General features: G+C 40.6%; 1 protein-coding gene across 4 annotated transcripts in view; it reads right to left on the bottom strand.

Moving 5' to 3' along the window:
• Positions 1–20000, bottom strand: part of LOC128689666 (nephrin-like) — a 204234-nt gene that overhangs the window by 44489 nt on the left and 139745 nt on the right. For all 4 annotated transcript variants that reach the window (XM_070087492.1, XM_070087493.1, XM_070087494.1 and 1 more), the window contains exons 6-7: positions 11667–11797; positions 133–292 (exon numbers count right to left, since the gene is read on the bottom strand). In XM_070087492.1, the coding sequence (XP_069943593.1) occupies positions 133–292; positions 11667–11797 (291 nt within the window). The remainder of the gene's footprint in view (positions 1–132; positions 293–11666; positions 11798–20000) is intronic.

Genomic DNA, 20000 nt, shown 5'->3' with positions numbered 1-20000 from the left:
CAACGCTAGTTAAAAATAGAAGAGATTACAGTAAGATGTCAACAACAGAGGCGGGCAGACAGAACTCATAGAAATAAATGAAAAGTATAAGAGGTAAAGAATGTTGGTTGGAAAGGATATCGGCACACTTACACATGACGTTGAGTTTGACTGCGTTGCTAAGCCCTTGGCCCTCCAGGTTGTGGGCGGCACAGGTGTACTCGCCCGCTCGCCCACGCTTAACCTTCTGCAGCACCAGACTCTGATCTGAGATAAGGAGACCCGCGCTCTTGTTTGTCTCAAGCAAGTCACCCTGGAAGAGAGCAAGCACCAGCACGTTAGTAAAGTCACTGTCAACAATGCTTAACCCAACAATATGACCCTACCTGAGTATCAGTGAAGCCAGTGTCTACATTAAGTGACCCTGAGTGTGTCCATGTTCGTAATGCAATTGATGTCAGTATTAATTTGCCCTATAGGGAACTGAGTGCTGGTAAAACCTGTCTGTCTTAACTGACCATAAAGGAAATGGTGTGTTCCGCTAATACTGACATTTATCACTACTGAATGCTACTTTATAACAAGTGTTTTGTCAATGAAGATTTGCCATTCCTTGTGTTTATCCATGAGAACTGCTGGTAGGGACACCTGCCTCCTTGCTGGAAGGAACACTTTCATAATTTGGCGTAAGTTGAAGCTAAATTGGTAAACCTAAAGTTACTGATTCTTAAACAATATCGTAAAGATATGAAGAAACAGGGACATGGTGTAATGCCTTCTCAGTGTCTTATCTTTCTCATTTACACAAACTCAGCGCCTGTTTTGGTTTTAACTGTGGTAGGCCATGTAAGAAACTTCAGTTTTATCGGCAAAGTAAATTCATGCAGAGTAACTTGCTGTCCAATTACACACTAATAGATCAAAATTCAGGTATGAATTTTTAAGTGTCCAAATTCATTTTGAATCACTGACAAGGATAGAGATTGTGAGATTCCAGGAAGCAATTTCTCACACTGGATACGTGTATGCACCATTTTTGTATTATGGTTTTGACTTATAAGTGCCAGTGTGAATGACTGTATATACCATTTGCTGTCAAAAGCGTTGATTGATCTTAGAGATCAAAAGCACTTCATAAATACAACCATTTCCTTCCACGTTCATTAGCTAGGGAGTTGCGAGAGCGTATAAATAGTTCTCGCATCAATGAAAACTGATGTCTAGCAAAAGAACAGCTGTAGCTCTTTTTTAAGATTCTTGGACCATTGAAACTTGCAATATCATAGCTGCAGCTCTTGCATAAAGGTTACGTGGGCCAATGAAGACTTCCAGCATCACAATTAGAGCTCCTTTATAAACCTGTAATCTCACTACCGTAGCTCTTTTAAGAATTGCTGTGCAAACTCAAATCTAACCATATCTCAGGATAGCACTATGACTCCACTATAACACTATGATTCCAGTGAAAAATCTCACTGGAATCATAGTGTCTTTCTCATTTGCTCTATCTCTGCCAGAGCTATTTCATAAAGGATCAATGCGCCACTGAAGAGCTACTGCAGCACACAGTTCTTGTATTCAAGCTCCTTGGGCCTTAATTTACAACTTGCCGGTACTAATATTTAAGAACACGGAGGAAATCATTAATACATATAGAATACCTCTGTGCATAGTTAGGGTAGGGAAGGATAGGCTCTTAGGCAAGATTGTAATGTAGACAAGAGAGTTCTTTCAGATATGATACACACCAAAAAATTATTCAGCATGACAAGTAGATGCGGTCTCCTTGCAGAAATTCAAAACTACACAGGAGAAGACTGTTCCACGCCAAGCAGCACCAAGATAAGATTTAGCACCAAGATAAGATTCAGCACCAAAATAAGATTCAGCACCAAGATGTGATTCAGCACCAAGAGGTACAACTCACTCAACACTAAATCAAATAGGGAATTACAAATATGTAATTAGACCCAGGGTTCATGGACCTACAAATGACCAGGAGAGTGTAAAATGTTTAGGTACAGCACACCTAGAAGACACCAAGAGGATTGTTCTCCCTATGTAGCTGCACATAGATACACATACTTTAAGTGAAGTTGATTTTATCTGCAAACAGCCTGTTCATTATTAACAATAACAAAAAAAGGCACAATACCGTGACTGGAACGATACACAAATAACCCACACATAAAAGAGAGAAGCTTACGACGAGAGAAGCCGTCCTGCTCCACTTCTGGTTAGTGTGACTTTGTAAATGGTCCAAGTCGGACCGAAACGTCGTCGTAAGCTTCTCTCTTTTATGTGCGGGTTATTTGTGTTCATTATTCATTAGGGATTTGCCGGTACTTCCGGCCCGGGTCTTCTCCAGATGGTGACCCGGCGAACAGCCTATTAAAATGAAAACTGTTTTATTTACCCAAATTGGTAGCAAAGAAATAACTACATGTTGATAAGAATTAAAAAAAAATCGATATCCTGTTTTTTAAGAGTGTACAGAAGTACCGAGTTATCCACGACGGTAACTGGTTTGGGACTTCATTAGAGAAAAGTTAGCTTACGATAAATTGAAAAATGGCAAAAAATTCCTTAAATATTAAAGATATTGGGAGTACCTTCTGAAATTCGAAATTAAAGTATTGTTTCACTGAAAGGCATTGTAGAGAATCGGCGAAGAATAAAAATAAAAAAAGACAGAAGAGGGATTAAATACGAGAGCAAAGAATTTAAATCACACTACTAATTTACAGATCTGTAAAAGGCATATATATCAAATCTATCATTCATGTAGCATCGACACGGTGAGGTTAAAATTCCTGTTAGTTAATGGAAGACTAATAGCAATATTAACTCGATAATGTATACGACCTTACTGATTGCTTCCTCATTCCATTCTCCCCATTATTGTTAATGTTAGTAGTTAGGGTCCGTCTGTGGATCAAGTTAGTTTGATGTATCGTTCCATCCCACGCTAACGACTGTTAAAATAACTCGCGCAAACATTTGTTAATAAGGTCTCCGAAATCCTGGGGCCTTGGCGGGGTGCAGGCAGGCTCGCCGAGTATTAATGTTGACCTATAGCAGGCTTTTGCAGGTAATTTGTGACCACTAACGCACCGTGAATGGGACGTCGAAAATGTGCGCGGTGGAGCTAATACTGCTCATTTGTAACGCTTGGGAAAGGTGTATGTGTGTGTGTGTGTGTACTCACCTATTTGTACTCACCTATTTGTGGTTGCAGGGGTCGAGTCACAGCTCCTGGCCCCGCCTCTTCGCTGATTGCTACCAGGTCCTCTCTCTCCCTGCCCCATGAGCTCTATCATACCTCGCCTTAAAACTATGTATGGTTCCCGCCTCCACTACGTCACTTTCTAGGCTATTCCACGACCTGACTACTCTATGACTGAAGAAATACTTCCTAACAACCCTTTGATTCATCTGAGTCTTCAACTTCCAATTGTGTGTGTGTGAGTACTCACCTAGTTGTACTCACCTAGTTGAGGTTGCGGGGGTCGAGTCCGAGCTCCTGGCCCCGCCTCTTCACTGATCGCTACTAGGTCACTCTCCCTGAGCCGTGAGCTTTATCATACCTCTGCTTAAAGCTATGTATGGATCCTGCCTCCACTACATCGCTTCCCAAACTATTCCACTTACTGACTACTCTGTGGCTGAAGAAATACTTCCTAACATCCCTGTGATTCATCTGTGTCTTCAGCTTCCAACTGTGTCCCCTTGTTACTGTGTCCAATCTCTGGAACATCCTGTCTTTGTCCACCTTGTCAATTCCTCTCAGTATTTTGTATGTCGTTATCATGTCCCCCCCTATCTCTCCTGTCCTCCAGTGTCGTCAGGTTGATTTCCCTTAACCTCTCCTCGTAGGACATACCTCTTAGCTCTGGGACTAGTCTTGTTGCAAACCTTTGCACTTTCTCTAGTTTCTTCACGTGCTTGGCTAGGTGTGGGTTCCAAACTGGTGCCGCATACTCCAATATGGGCCTAACGTACACGGTGTACAGGGTCCTGAATGATTCCTTATTAAGATGTCGGAATGCTGTTCTGAGGTTTGCTAGTCGCCCATATGCTGCAGCAGTTATTTGGTTGATGTGCGCTTCAGGAGATGTGCCTGGTGTTATACTCACCCCAAGATCTTTTTCCTTGAGTGAGGTTTGTAGTCTCTGACCCCCTAGACTGTACTCCGTCTGCGGCCTTCTTTGCCCTTCCCCAATCTTCATGACTTTGCACTTGGTGGGATTGAACTCCAGGAGCCAATTGCTGGACCAGGTCTGCAGCCTGTCCAGATCCCTTTGTAGTTCTGCCTGGTCTTCGATCGAGTGAATTCTTCTCATCAACTTCAAGTCATCTGCAAACAGGGACACCTCAGAGTCTATTCCTTCCGTCATGTCGTTCACAAATACCAGAAACAGCACTGGTCCTAGGACTGACCCCTGCGGGACCCCGCTGGTCACAGGTGCCCACTCTGACACCTCGCCACGTACCATGACTCGCTGCTGTCTTCCTGACAAGTATTCCCTGATCCATTGTAGTGCCTTCACTGTTATCCCTGCTTGGTCCTCCAGTTTTTGCACCAATCTCTTGTGTGGAACTGTGTCAAACGCCTTCTTGCAGACCAAGAAAATGCAATCCACCCACCCCTCTCTCTCTTGTCTTACTGCTGTCACCATGTCATAGAACTCCAGTAGGTTTGTGACACATGATTTCCCGTCCCTGAAACCATGTTGGCTGCTGTTGATGAGATCATTCCTTTCTAGGTGTTCCACCACTCTTCTCCTGATAATCTTCTCCATGATTTTGCATACTATACATGTCAGTGACACTGGTCTGTAGTTTAATGCTTCATGTCTGTCTCCTTTTTTAAAGATTGGGACTACATTTGCTGTCTTCCATGCCTCAGGCAATCTCCCTGTTTCGATAGATGTATTGAATATTGTTGTTAGGGGTACACGTAGTGCCTCTGCTCCCTCTCTCAATACCCATGGGAGATGTTATCTGGCCCCATTGCCTTTGAGGTATCTAGCTCACTCAGAAGCCTCTTCACTTCTTCCTCGGTTGTATGCACTGTGTCCAGCACTTGGTGGTGTGCCCCACCTCTCCGTCTTTCTGGAGTCCCTTCTGTCTCCTATGTGAACACTTCTTTGAATCTCTTGTTGAGTTCTTCACATACTTCACGGTCATTTCTTGTTGTCTCTCCTCCTTCCTTCCTTAGCCTGATTACCTGGTCCTTGACTGTTGTTTTCCTCCTGATGTGGCTGTACAACAGTTTCGGGTCAGATTTGGCTTTCGCTGCTATGTCATTTTCATATTGTCTTTGGGCCTCCCTTCTTATCTGTGCATATTCGTTTCTGGCTCTACGACTGTTCTCCTTATTCTCCTGGGTCCTTTGCCTTCTATATTTCTTCCATTCCCTAGCACACTTGGTTTTTGCCTCCCTGCACCTTTGGGTAAACCATGGGCTCATCCTGGCTTTTTCATTAATCCTGTTACTCTTGGGTACAAACCTCTCCTCAGCCTCCTTGCATTTTGTTGCTACATATTCCATCATCTCATTAACTGGCTTCCCTGCCAGTTCTCTGTCCCACTGAACCCCGTTCAGGTAGTTCCTCATTCCTGTGTGTGTGTGTGTGTGTGTGTGTGTGTGTGTGTGTGTGTGTGTGTGTGTGTGTGCACTCACCTAGTTGTACTCACCTAGTTGTGGTTGCAGGGGTTGATTCATAGCTCTTGACCCCGCCTCTTCACTGGTCGCTACTGGGTCACTCTTCCTGCTCAATGAATTTTATCATACTTCTTCTTAAAGCTATGTATGGATCCTGCCTCCATTACACCGCTTCCCAAACAAGTCCACTTCCTGACAACTCTGTGACTGAAGAAATACTTCCTAATATCCCTGTGATTTATCTGAGTCTTGAACTTCCAACTGTGACAACCTGTTGTGTCCCATCTCTGGCACATCCTTTTTCTGTCCACCTTGTCGATTCCTCTCAGTATTTTATATGTCGTTATTATATCCCCCCTATCTTTTCTATCCTACAGTGTTGGCAGGTCAGGTGTGTGTACTCACCTATTTGTACTCACCTATTTGTGGTTGCAGGGGTCAAGTCATAGCTCCTGGCCCCGCCTCTTCACTGATTGCTACTAGGTCCTCTCTCTCCCTGCTCCATGAGCTTTATCATACCTCGCCTTAAAACTATGTATGGTTCCCGTCTCCACTACTTCACATTCTAGGCTATTCCACGGCTTGACTACTCTATGACTGAAGAAATATTTCCTAACATCCCTTTGATTCATCTGAGTCTTCAACTTCCAATTGTGACCTCTTGTGTCTGTGTCCCATCTCTGGAACATCCCGTCTTTGTCCACCTCGTCTATTCCACGCAGTATTTTATGTGTCGTTATCATGTCTCCCCTGACCCTCCTGGCCTCCAGTGTCGTCAGGCCGATTTCCCTCAACCTTTCCTCGTAGGACAATCCCCGTAGCTCTGGGACTAGTCTTGTTGCAAACCTTTGCACTTCTCTAATTTCCTGACGTGCTTGACTAGGTGTGGATTCCAAACTGGTGCTGCATACTCCAGTACGGGCCTGACGTAAATGGTATATAGAGTCTTGAACGAATCCTTACTGAGGTATCGGAACGCTATCCGTAGGTTTGACAGGCGCCCGTATGCTGCAGCAGTTATCTGATTGATGTGCGCCTCAGGAGATATGCTCGGTGCTATACTCACCCCCAAATCTTTTTCCTTGAGTGAGGTTTGCAGACTTTGGCCATCTAAACTATATTGTGTCTGCTGTTTTCTTTGCCCTTCCCCAATCTTCATGACTTTGCATTTGGCAGTGTTAAACTCAAGGAGCCAGTTGCTGGACAAGGCTTGTACCCTGTCCAGGTATGTTTGTAGCCCTGCCTGATCCTCATCCGATTTGATTCTTCTCATTAACTTCACATCATCCGCAAACAAGGACACTTTTGAGTCTATCCCTTCCGTTATGTCATTCACATATACAAAGAACAGCACAGGTCCTAGGACTGACCCCTGTGGAACCCCGCTTGTCACAGGCGCCCACTCTGACACCTCGTCACGTAACATGACTCGTTGTTGCCTCCCTGTCAGTTATTCTCTCATCCATTGCAGTGCCTTTCCTGTTATGTGTGCCTGATCCTCTAGCTTTTGCAGTAACCTCTTGTGAGGAACTGTGTCGAAGGCCTTCTTGCAGTCCAAAAATATGCAGTCGACCCACCCCTCTCTCTCTTGTCTTACTTCTGTCACCTTGTCATAAAACTCTAGTAGGTTTGTGACACAGGATTTTCCCTCCCTGAAACCATGCTGGTTGTCAATTATACACTTGTTTCTTTCCAGGTGCTCCACCACTCTCCTCCTGAAGATCTTCTCCATGACCTTGCATACTATACACGTTAGTGATACAGGTCTGTAGTTTAGTGCCTCATGTCTGTCTCCCTTTTTAAAAATTGGGACTACATTTGTGTGTGTGTGTGTGTGTATGTGTGTGTGCGTGTGTGTGTGTTTGTGTGTATGTGTGTGTACTCACCTAGTTGTACTCACCTAGTTGAGGTTGCGGGGGTCGAATCCGAGCTCCTGGCCCCCGCCTCTTCACTGATCGCTACTAGGTCACTCTCCCTGAGCCGTGAGCTTTATCATACCTCTGCTTAAAGCTATGTATGGATCCTGCCTCCACTACATCGCTTCCCAAACTATTCCACTTACTGACTACTCTGTGGCTGAAGAAATACTTCCTAACATTCCTGTGATTCATCTGTGTCTTCAGCTTCCAACTGTGTCCCCTTGTTACTGTGTCCAATCTCTGGAACATCCTGTCTTTTTCCACCTTGTCAATTCCTCTCAGTATTTTGTATGTCGTTATCATGTCCCCCTATCTCTCCTGTCCTCCAGTGTCGTCAGGTTGATTTCCCTTAACCTCTCCTCGTAGGACATACCTCTTAGCTCTGGGACTAGTCTTGTTTCAAACCTTTGCACTTTCTCTAGTTTCTTCACGTGCTTGGCTAGGTGTGGGTTCCAAACTGGTGCCGCATACTCCAATATGGGCCTAACATACACGGTGTACAGGGTCCTGAATGATTCCTTATTAAGATGTCGGAATGCTGTTCTGAGGTTTGCTAGGCGCCCATATGCTGCAGCAGTTATTTGGTTGATGTGCGCTTCAGGAGATGTGCCTGGTGTTATACTCACCCCAAGATCTTTTTCCTTGAGTGAGGTTTGTAGTCTCTGACCCCCTAGACTGTACTCCGTCTGCGGCCTTCTTTGCCCTTCTCCAATCTTCATGACTTTGCACTTGGTGGGATTGAACCCCAGGAGCCAATTGCTGGACCAGGTCTGCAGCCTGTCCAGATCCCTTTGTAGTTCTGCCTGGTCTTCGATCGAGTGAATTCTTCTCATCAACTTCACGTCATCTGCAAACAGGGACACCTCAGAGTCTATTCCTTCCGTCATGTCGTTCACAAATACCAGAAACAGCACTGGTCCTAGGACTGACCCCTGCGGGACCCCGCTGGTCACAGGTGCCCACTCTGACACCTCGCCACGTGTGTGTGTGTGTGTGTGTGTGTGTGTGTGTGTGTACCCATTTAATTCATCAAATTGTAGTTGCAGGGGTCGAGCCTTAGCTCCTGGCCCCGCCTCTTCACTGGTCGCTACTAGGTCCTCTCTCTCCCTGCTCCATGAGCTTTATCATACCTCGTCTTAAAACTATGTATGGTTCCTACCTCCACTACATCACTATCCAGACTATTCCCCTTCCTGACAACTCTATGTTTAAAGAAATACTTCATAACAACCCTTTGACTCATCTGAGTTTCCAACTTCCAATTGTAATCCCTTGTTTCCGTGTTCCCTCTCTGGAACATCCTGTCTCTGTCCACCTTATTTATTCCTTAACCTTTCTTCGTAGGACATTTTCCTTAGGTCTGGAACTAGCCTTGTTGCAAACCTTTGCACTTTCTCTTATTTCTTGACGTACTTGACCAGGTGTGGGTTCCAAACTGGTGCTGCATACTCCAGTATGGGTCTGACGTACACGGTGCACAGAGTCTTGAAAGATTTCTTACTAAGGTATCGGAACGCTATTCTCAGGTTAGCCAGGCGCCCATATGCTGCAGCAGTTATCTGGTTGATGTGTGCTTCCGGAGACGTGCTCGGTGTTATACTCACCTCTAAATCTTTCTTTTTGACTGAGGTTTGCAGTCTTTGGCCGCCTAGCCTATAGTTTGTCTGCAGTTTACTCTGCCCTTCTCCGATCTTCATGACTTTGCATTTGGCTGGGTTAAATTGAAGGAGCCAGTTGCTGGACCACGCGTCCAGTCTGTCCAGGTCTCTGTAGTCCTGCCTGAGCCTAATCTGATTAAATTTTCCTCATTAACTTCACATCATCTGCAGACAGGGACACTTTTTAGTCTATCCCTTCTGTCATGTCATTCACATATACCAAAAATAGCACTGGTCTTAGGACTGTTCCCTGTGGGACCCCGCTCGTCACAGGCGCCCACTGTGATACCTCTTCACGTACCATGACTCGTTGTTGCCTCCCTGTCAGGTATTCTCTGATCCATTGCAGAGCCCTTCCTGTTATACGCGCCCGATCCTCTAGCTTCTGAACTAATATCTTGTTAGGAACTGTGTCGAAGGCCTTCTTGCACTCCAAGCAAATGCCATCACTCCACCCCTCTCTCTCTTGTCTTCTGTTACCTTGTCATAAAACTCCAGTAGGTGTGTGTGCGTGTGTGTGTGTGTGTGTGTGTGTGTGTGTGTGTGTGTGTGTGTGTGTGTGTGTGTGTGTGTGTGTGTGTGTGTGTGTGTGTGTGTGTGTGTGTGTGTGTGTATGTGTGTGTGTGGAGAGAGAATCTTGTGTCATTTTGTCTTACGTGTCGTTTCGTTAATTAAGGTGGTCATAAGTGCAGCAGAAACTATGGTGGCGAAAAACACATTTCCACTACACTTCCACCACACACGCTTCCACTAAATATCCACCACACACGCTTCCACTATAATTCCACCATACACTCTTCCACTATAATTCCACCACACACACACGCTTCTACTATAATTCCACCACACACTCTTCCAGTATAATTCCACCACACACACGCGCTTCCAATATAATTCCATGACACACGCTTCCACTATAATTCCATGACACTCACGCTTCCACTGTAATTCCATGACAAACACGCACGATTCCACTTTAATGTCACCACACACACGCTTCTACTATAATTCCACTACACACGCTACCATTACACTTCCACTACACACGCTGCCACTATATATGCGAGCTTGAGCGTGAGTAACATAGGAGAATTACTTAATTTGTTGAAAGGTCATCACCTTTTTAGGTTACGCAGTGCAGAAATTTTGATGAATGAAATAATCCTTTCTATTTAAAACGAAGAAAATTATGTTTGAGAGACAGTCACCTGACCCAGCCAGTGCAAACGGACTCACCACAACCAAGTGAGGGTGACCCAGTTCAGGTAAGATAGAGGGATGAAGTTTAGAGATCTTCTGTGGGTGACTGCCAAGAAATGATCATGAAAATATATGTGGGTGAGTCGGCGTGTCTGAATGATCACGATTTAAAAGGAATGAGAGAGAGAGAGAGAGAGAGAGAGAGAGAGAGAGAGAGAGAGAGAGAGAGAGAGAGAGAGAGAGAGAGAGAGAGAGAGAGACAGACAGACAGACAGACAGACAGACGTACAGACAGACAGACAGACAGACAGACAGAGACAGAGAATCAATGAATGAATGAATTTCATATAGATAATTTAAAGTATATAGACAAAAATAATGTACTCAGTTTTCACTTTTTGGTACACCTGCTTGTTAATGCAAATCTCTAATTAACCAATCAGGTGCCAACATTTCAGTGCCTGAAAGCATCCAGACATGGTCAAGAGGCTCGTTTGTGTTTCACACCAATCAGAATCGGGAATAAGTGTGATTTAAGTGACTTTCAACCAGGAATGACAAGGAAGGACAATGGCCAGACTGGTTCATGCCGGCAGAAAAGTGGCAGAAACTCAAATAACCATTCGTTACAACAGTATTATGCAGAAAAGCATCATCTCTGAACGATCAACACGACGAACCTTGGAGTGGATGAGCTACATCAACAGGACACACCAGGTTCCACTTCTGTCAGCTAAGAACAAGAAAATGAGTCTAAAGTAGGTCCAGTCTAACCAGAGATGGACAGCTAAATTAGAGAAAACGTCGCCTGGTTTGACGGATAACGATTTCTGATGCGACATGGAGATGGTAGGGCGTAAGCATTTGGGATGTGATAGAACGGGAGATTCACTGCATGAATGTGCAGCCGACAAATTTGCAGCAGCTGCGTGATGCTGTCATGTTTAACATGGACTAGAATCTTTAAGGAATGTTTCCATTACCTTGAATCCATAAAACGACGAATTCAGGCTCTTCTGGGAGCAAAGAGTGGGCTTACCCAATACAAGAAGGATGTCCCTAATAAAGTGGCCACTGAGTGTAGATCTATAGACATGTAGATATTCTGACAAAGATTTATAGACATACAATGGATGCATGCACATACAGAGATATAAAGATTTATAAACTGGTATTTAGAGGTATAACTGTATACAATTGATGTATGGATATATTGGCATATAAAGATTGCTAGATACTCACATTATGGTACCAGGTAACGCGGTGGGCGAGTGGATTAGCATGGATGGTGCAGTCGAAGTATACGTCATCACCTTCCTTGATGCTCTGTGGATCCAACGCTCGGCCCAGCGCCAGCTCCACCTCAGGCTTGTCTGCACACCAGAAACCATCTCTTAGTAAGGTGAAGGGGCATTGGGAGGAATCTAGAGAAGGGCTCTTGCTTCAAGGAATTGGAGCTCCCCTTTCTTTGATCGAATGTGGTAAACTTCCATTCCCCAGACACTGTGTGACCTGTACGTGTTTAGTGCTTCCCCCATGAATATGTAAACAATAATAATGAGAGTAGAAAAGGAAATGTCTGAATGACTGTTAAATGAACTATTGTTATATTTTGCAGTAGAAAATTGTGTCCTCGACTCCTATATTATGATTACTTGGTTTCATGGCAATGTTTCGTGGGGGAAAAAATGTAAAAAATATGGGCAACGTCAATTTTTTTTTTTATTATCGCTCTCGCTACTTTGATACTTAAGTGCAGTCGTAGTTAGTATTCAGTGAAGGAATGTAACAGTCAACTGACTTTCATATTATGAAGAAATTGGTCAATTCTAATCAGTCAAGCACATAGATACATTATTGGTAATAACTCAAATTACTTGAGTGGGAAAGAATGAATAAAATAATTATCGAAGACAAATACATATAAAAATAGATACACTCGCACTCTTAGGGGTCTAGTTCTTAGACCGTTTGCTTATCCATATGTTCCTACCCTATCGCCACAGAAAGAAAAAATGATGCACAGTACACTGTGCAAAATAACCACAATAAATGTGCAAAATAACGACTGAGAAAAAAATAGTGAATTTCCAAGCGCGTTCTTGATTTATCATATTGTCAAGTTCCTTGATAATGTGAAAAATCACGAAAGCACTTAAAAATTCACTATATATATATATATATATATATATATATATATATATATATATATATATATATATATATATATATATATATATATATATATATATATATATATATGTATATATATATATATATATATATATATATATATATATATATATATATATATATATATATACACATGTGATATACACACAAAACAATATACCGCCAACTTTACACATTAATACGATATACACACTGATAGGATATACACATTCGAGATACACATTCGTACTATATTAAACATCTGCGATAACACGGTATACACGAAACTAACATTTAAAAATATTACTAAAAATATTATCAAAATTGCTTTTAAAAATTTGTTGGTTGTAAACCAAAGGACAGAACACAGGCACCAAACGAGACATACAAGTGTGTTGTTTGTTTATAATTCTGACAAGAATGTACGCAAAATTGTGAATAGACTTTGTTTGAGATGTTTGTGGTATAAAAACGCTGTCAAGCGTTCACAGGCATAATTATAGTCTTTGTCGTACATGAAATAAATATTGAAACTAGTTCTTCACCATTCCCAGAAATATAATCAGCACAATATATCTTTTAAATTTGCTTACTAATATATATATATATATATATATATATATATATATATATATATATATATATATATATATATATATATATATATATATATATAAGATCACAGTAAACAGGTGATTTCAGAATATGCAAAACAACCACTCTGAAAGAATAGAGATATTCCAAGCGCTTTCGTGACTACTCACATTATCAAGGAACTTGATAATGTGAGTAGTCACGAAAGCGCTTGGAATTTCTCTATTCTTTCAGAGTGGTTGTTTTGCATATATATATATATATATATATATATATATATATATATATATATATATATATATATATATATATATATATATATATATATATATATATATATATATATATATATATATATACATACATACATATATATTCATATATATATATATATATATATATATATATATATATATATATATATATATATATATATATATATATATATATATATATATATATATATATATATATATATATATATATATTACGTATGCGTGTGTTTATGCTGAAACCAGAATTTCTGGCCACACTACAAATCTCTACTCGGCACTACCACCTGCAACCAAAATCCACCTGTCACACCCGCCGCCGCCTCCACCGCTGTCCACCACCTATCAGGAAACCTCTGAACAACCACAAGCGGCCCATCACCAGCACATACGAAAAAATTTCCACCACCCTCACTCACTTCAACCGTACATCGTTACCACCTATACAATCATCATTTTTAAACACTACTACCTATCACCACAACCAACATCACAGCCGGTACCCATTACCCTCACAGGTACCATCACTGCTGGTCACCATCATTTCCCTGCTCAACAGTACCACATGACTTCCTTCGCTACACATCACCATGATCTCTCAACCGTACACCCCTATACCACACAGTACCACCTCCTACCAAACACAAACACACCACCACACTACTCTACCAACCATCACCACCGCCATACACCAAAGCAACCTTATCTTTCTGTACACACCACCACCACACCCTCCCTACCACCCTGTAAAATTACCATTACCCTATACACCATACGCTGCTCCCACACTATAACGCATCTCCCATTAGTGCCCTGCGATGGCTTACGTATTCCACTGACTCTCCGTTATTCATGCTTGTGTCTTATTCTCATTCTCAACGGGAAGGCGGATTAATGCATCAACCAGCAGGAAATTCCCCTATGTATTCTCGGTTCATTAGTGTCTCCACCACCACTACTTGATACACATTCATCAGCCTCAGCATTAAGACGACTACTACTGCTGCTAATATTAGCACCACCACCAACTATTATCGTTTTGAAACGAATGTAATTGGCTGTGGCTCGTACGTTGGTTTGCGTGCAGCCAGCAGTAACAGCCTTGTTGATCAGGCTCTGATCCACCAGGAGGCCTGGTCACAGACCGGGCCGCGGGGGCGTTGACCCCCGGAACTCTCTCCAGGTAAACTCCAGGTATTGTTCATCTTCAATTATTTCACGTTTCTTTTCTCCAAATTGTATATTCTTTCAGTTGATTAATTAGGTTAGGCTCACATAAACCTATGCAAACTTATATATAGACTAATAAGTAAATTATAAAAAAAAAACTTGTGATAGAATCTAGACGAGGAAAAGCAGGAGCCAGAAACGGGTAATCCTGTGGAGACGACAGGCCAGTGGCCAGGCGACGCTACCCAAACAGTGAGCCAAAGACTGGTAATCATCTGGAGAAGACAGATCATTAACGAGCGACTTCCTGGAAAAGAAACAAAAATGCGAATAAAAATGTTCTTAGTACTAGAATGGCTGACGTTAATGAGTTCTTGTACGACCATATTTGACGGTTATCTCTGTTGGGGCGAGAATATTCTGAAACATTACACCACTAATTTTCCCCTCCCTTCCTTCCCTCTTACCCTACGCCGGGATACCTTCATACAATGGTGGGGTTCGAGTGGCTTGTGCTGAAGAATAAGGGACCATTCCTCTATGTGAGTTTTCATTTTTCCCAGAGGTTCCTTGCCTGACTAAGAACTCAGCATGTCTTTCAGCACAAACTATGGTGGTATTTCACCTTTCGTCTAAATTTGCTGACACGTCCAATGATATGGAGCTATTGATGAATATTTATTGTGGAATGTAAAAAAAATACTTTGAATAGTTTTATTTGTTGTTTATTACGATTCATGTAATATGAGAGGCAATTGGTCCTGACAGTAGCAAGTTAATATGATAGTGAAAATGCAATAAAGCGGGAAACGGAATATATTTAACGTATTGAATAACTATATAGTTACAGTGCCTCGTGAGTAACATAAACGACATCACCACCATCACCATGACCACCTACCATCACACCATCACTACCATCACACACTCACTACCATCACACCCTCACTACCATCACACACTACCATCACACACTCACTGCCATTACACACTCGCTACCATCACACACTCACTGCCATCACACACTCACTACCATCACACACTCACTACCATCATACACTCATTACCATCACACACTACCATCATACACTCACTACCATCACACACTCACTACCATCACACACTCACTACCATCACACACTCACTACCATCACACACTCACTGCCATAACACACTACCATCACACACTCAATACCATCATACACTCATTACCATCACACACTACCATCATACACTCACTACCATCACACCCTCACTACCATCACACACTCACTACCATCACACCCTCACTACCATCACACACTCACTACCATAACACACTCACTACCATCACACACTCAATACCATCATACACTCATTGCCATCACACACTACCATCATACACTCACTACCATAACACACTCACTACCATCACACCATTGCCGTCATTACCACACTACTACCACACCACCACGGTCACACCACCAAGACTGTAAGAGTGTGTGTGTGTGCGTCTGTGTGTGTGTGTGTGTGTGTGTGTGTGTGTGTGTGTGTGTGTGTGTGTGTGTGTGTGTACGCGCAAAATAACCATTTAAGAAAATTGAAAAACTATATTTTTCATAAGCTGTCATTTAATTTACATCTCCTTACAAATCCTAAGATAATCCCCTGGCGACATCCTCTCAGAAATTGTAGACGAAATTGAAGTTTGTATTCTTTATCAGAGACGAAAAATAAATTTTGACGAAGAATAAAAGATAAAAGAATAATGTTGATGGAATTATTAATATATATAAAATCATTCTGAACCTAACGAAAAAAGTATATTTCATTGGGTTTCTTCATTAAATTATTGTAAACTTATCTAAAATATATTTAGTTGGATTAAATTAAATTAAATTGCGCTTGTTATAATAAGGTTAGGTAAGTTTTCTAAGTTTGTTTTAGTATAAAATTATTAATTTTTACATTAATATAAATGAAAAAATATGTCTTTAAACGTATAAGAGAAAAAATTACAAAGGACTTAATTTTAAGTGAGTTCTTTCTAATAACTAATTTTACCTATTCGGCACAACATTATATATATATATATATATATATATATATATATATATATATATATATATATATATAAATATATATATATATCTATATATATATATATATCTATATATATATATATATATATATATATATATATATATATATATATATATATATATATAGAGAGAGAGAGAGAGAGAGAGAGAGAGAGAGAAAGAGAGAGAATTTTTTTTCAACAATCCAGCCATATCCCACCAAGGCAGGGCGGCCCAAAAAGAAAAACGAACATTTCTCTTTTTAAAAAAAATTTAGTAATTTATATAGGAGAAGGAGTTACTACCCCCTTGCTCCCGGCATTTTAGTTGCCTCTTACAACACGCATAGCTTACGGAGGAAGAATTCTGTCCCACTTCCCCATGGAGATAAGAGGAAATAAACAAGAACAAGAACTAGAAAGAAAATAGAAGAAAACCCAGAGGGGTGTGTATATATATGCTTGTACATGTATGTGCAGTGTGATTTAAGTGTAAGTAGAAGTAGCAAGACGTACCTGAAATCTTGCATGCTTTTGAGACACAAAAAAGGACACCAGCAATCCTACCATCATCTAAAACAATTACAGGCTTTCGTCGTTTTACACTCATTTGGCAGGACAGTAGTACTTCCCTGGGCGGTTGCTGTCTACCAACCTATTACCTATAATATATATATATATATATATATACCCTGCCTCGGTGGGAGACGGCCGACTTGTTGAAAAAAAAAAAAAAAAAAAAAAATATATATATATATATATATATATATATATATATATATATATATATATGCAATAAGATCACAGTAAACAGGTGATATGTATACCTATGTATATACATATATATATATATATATATATATATATATATATATATATATATATATATATATATATATATATATATATGTATATATATATATATATACATATATATATATATATATATATATATATATATATATATATATATATATATATATATATATATATATATATATATATATATATATATACATACATATATATTCCGTGTCTTACTAAGGTATGATTGCCTCCCAGAAATTCATTAATCTCCCACAGCTTAGCTGTTGTGTTTTTAATAGCACCTGACTATCACGATAAAACTGACCCTCCGCAGCACGACTCCCTTACCCTTACCTGGAGAATTCAAGTACATGTAACCAGTTTCAGTGAATCCCCTCGTACAAATTACCATGATCACACACTAATGGCATACCAAATTTTAAAGGTATACTCTCGTAGAAGAGACGTTGAACCAACACACTTGTACATAGTATTAACATAGGTGTTTAGCATAAGATATTAAAAGGATATTGTTTGATTAACAGAGATTATTTCTTAATGTTCTCCTTGCAAAACCATAGAAATAACAAAAATCAGTCCTCGTTAGCTGGCAAAACAGAGTAAAATTCATTATAACATAAACTTCTTTTCCAGTTGTACCCAGTTAGCTCTACGTCTTTGTTTTCTTTCCTTCATTTTCAGTTCGTTTTCTTTGAGAATTTATTTTTCTCACCGCCAAGCGTGCTTAAATTATTTATTCCAACTGTCTTTGTCCTCCTCCACTCCAAGCTGTCCTTGTGTGCAAGATCTGATTTTTTTCCTTTTGTGTTAGGAGCAAAATTTTTGTCTTTTTAGACTGATATTATGTGTTTACATTTCCTTCCTTATTTTAAACTTTGTAGAACGTTCAGAAAAAATATTGATGTGTAGGGCATCCGGCGGGTGGTCATCTATAGCTTTAAGAAATAGACTGGGCAAATTCATGAGCGAGAAGGGAAGAATTAGAGTTGTAGCTAAACTTGATCATCCTCCCCAGATACCCTATATATGATGCAGTTGCTCTCATTGTTCTCTATGTTCTATGTAAAGCCTATTTGAAGGTGAAAATTTATATTAATAACACCACCTCTCAGCGTTACACTTATATTCATTGTATTAAGATTTTTGGGGTTTGGCAATGATCAAATTAACAGTTGACTTAGTAGGATCTCTTCTGTCGACCTTTGTTAGATGCCTGTTATATGAAGTGGAGTCAGTAACAGTAAAATCAAAGCTTCACCTGTTTATCACATCACTGTGACTTTATCTTCATTTTTATTCGGGTTAAGTTGCTGTTGATTATTGTCGTGTAATAACAGCTGCAACAGTGTGGTTATCTTGCCTTAAAATTTCTTTTAAGAAAATGCAAGCGTAAATCCTTGCACATATTGTTGATGATGGAATTCAACTTGGTTAGAAAAAAACATGATCTAAGCTTCGATCGTTTTTCAAGTCTTTCTAAGTCGACTCGGAAGTGCGGATGCCCTGCAGAGTACACCACGTGAAATATCTATCCGGTGTTCTGTCAAAGTTAAGAACATACGCGTGGAACTAGATGAAATAGCATCAAACTTTTGCATTTCGTACCTTCAAGGGAGTATGCTGATAGTCACACAGGTTTTCGAAACATATATGCGATTCTAACAGAGACTTTTGGTGATTACATTTGACATTATCGGGAAAAATACATCTTTCACCTATATGATATCTTTTAGACTTAAGAGAGTTCAACCAAGCTTTGATCCTGGTTCAAGAATCCCTGCTCCTTGCCATCCTTTGTAGGTTCAGACACCACAAACAGCGGCTATGATTGCGGTAGCAATTTTCTAGGATTCAAGGAAAGTGATAATGCCTATTTTCCAAGGAAAAAAAAGTACTCTCATGAAGATTAAGGCAAGCAATGAAGCATAGGAGGCAGTGATATTCTGAGATTTACTGCTGTGATTCACAAGAGCAGGCATGTGCCCAAGGGCCTGTGTGTTTATCCCAGTTTAATTAATATAATCTGAGGCTGTCTAACCGATCCACCCTACAATCCATGTCTTGCGTCCACAGTAAGTTTTGCTTGTTAGTGTTAAACAGTTTTGAAAGTTTACCTTCTTGGCTGAAGGTTTATCAAGAAGTGAAATGGTGAAATTTTAAGATATTCTTCAAAGTTTTACCATCTCGGGAAAAAGAAATACTATCTCAGTAAAAGGTTTACCATCTCGGTGAAAGATTTACCATCTAGACGAAAAGTTTCCCATCTTATTTAAAAGTTTCCCAACTTGTTGAAAAGCTTACCATCTTAATGCCAAGGTTCCCGATAATGAGATAAAGAAGCATTCACCGAGGCAGGAGGCTTCCCGGAAAAGTTGATTTTATTCTGATAGCAGCAGGTGGCTCTTCCATACCACTTCCCAGACGGCAGCAGCTGGCTATCCTCATCCGCTTCCCACATGGCGAAGATGAACCCCCCGCCAC

This window comes from Cherax quadricarinatus, chromosome 22, assembly GCF_038502225.1.
Source record: "Cherax quadricarinatus isolate ZL_2023a chromosome 22, ASM3850222v1, whole genome shotgun sequence".
Lineage (NCBI taxonomy): Eukaryota > Metazoa > Arthropoda > Malacostraca > Decapoda > Parastacidae > Cherax > Cherax quadricarinatus.
The sequence above is the reverse complement of the archived record's forward strand: the minus strand, read 5'-3'. Positions and strand labels throughout refer to the sequence as shown.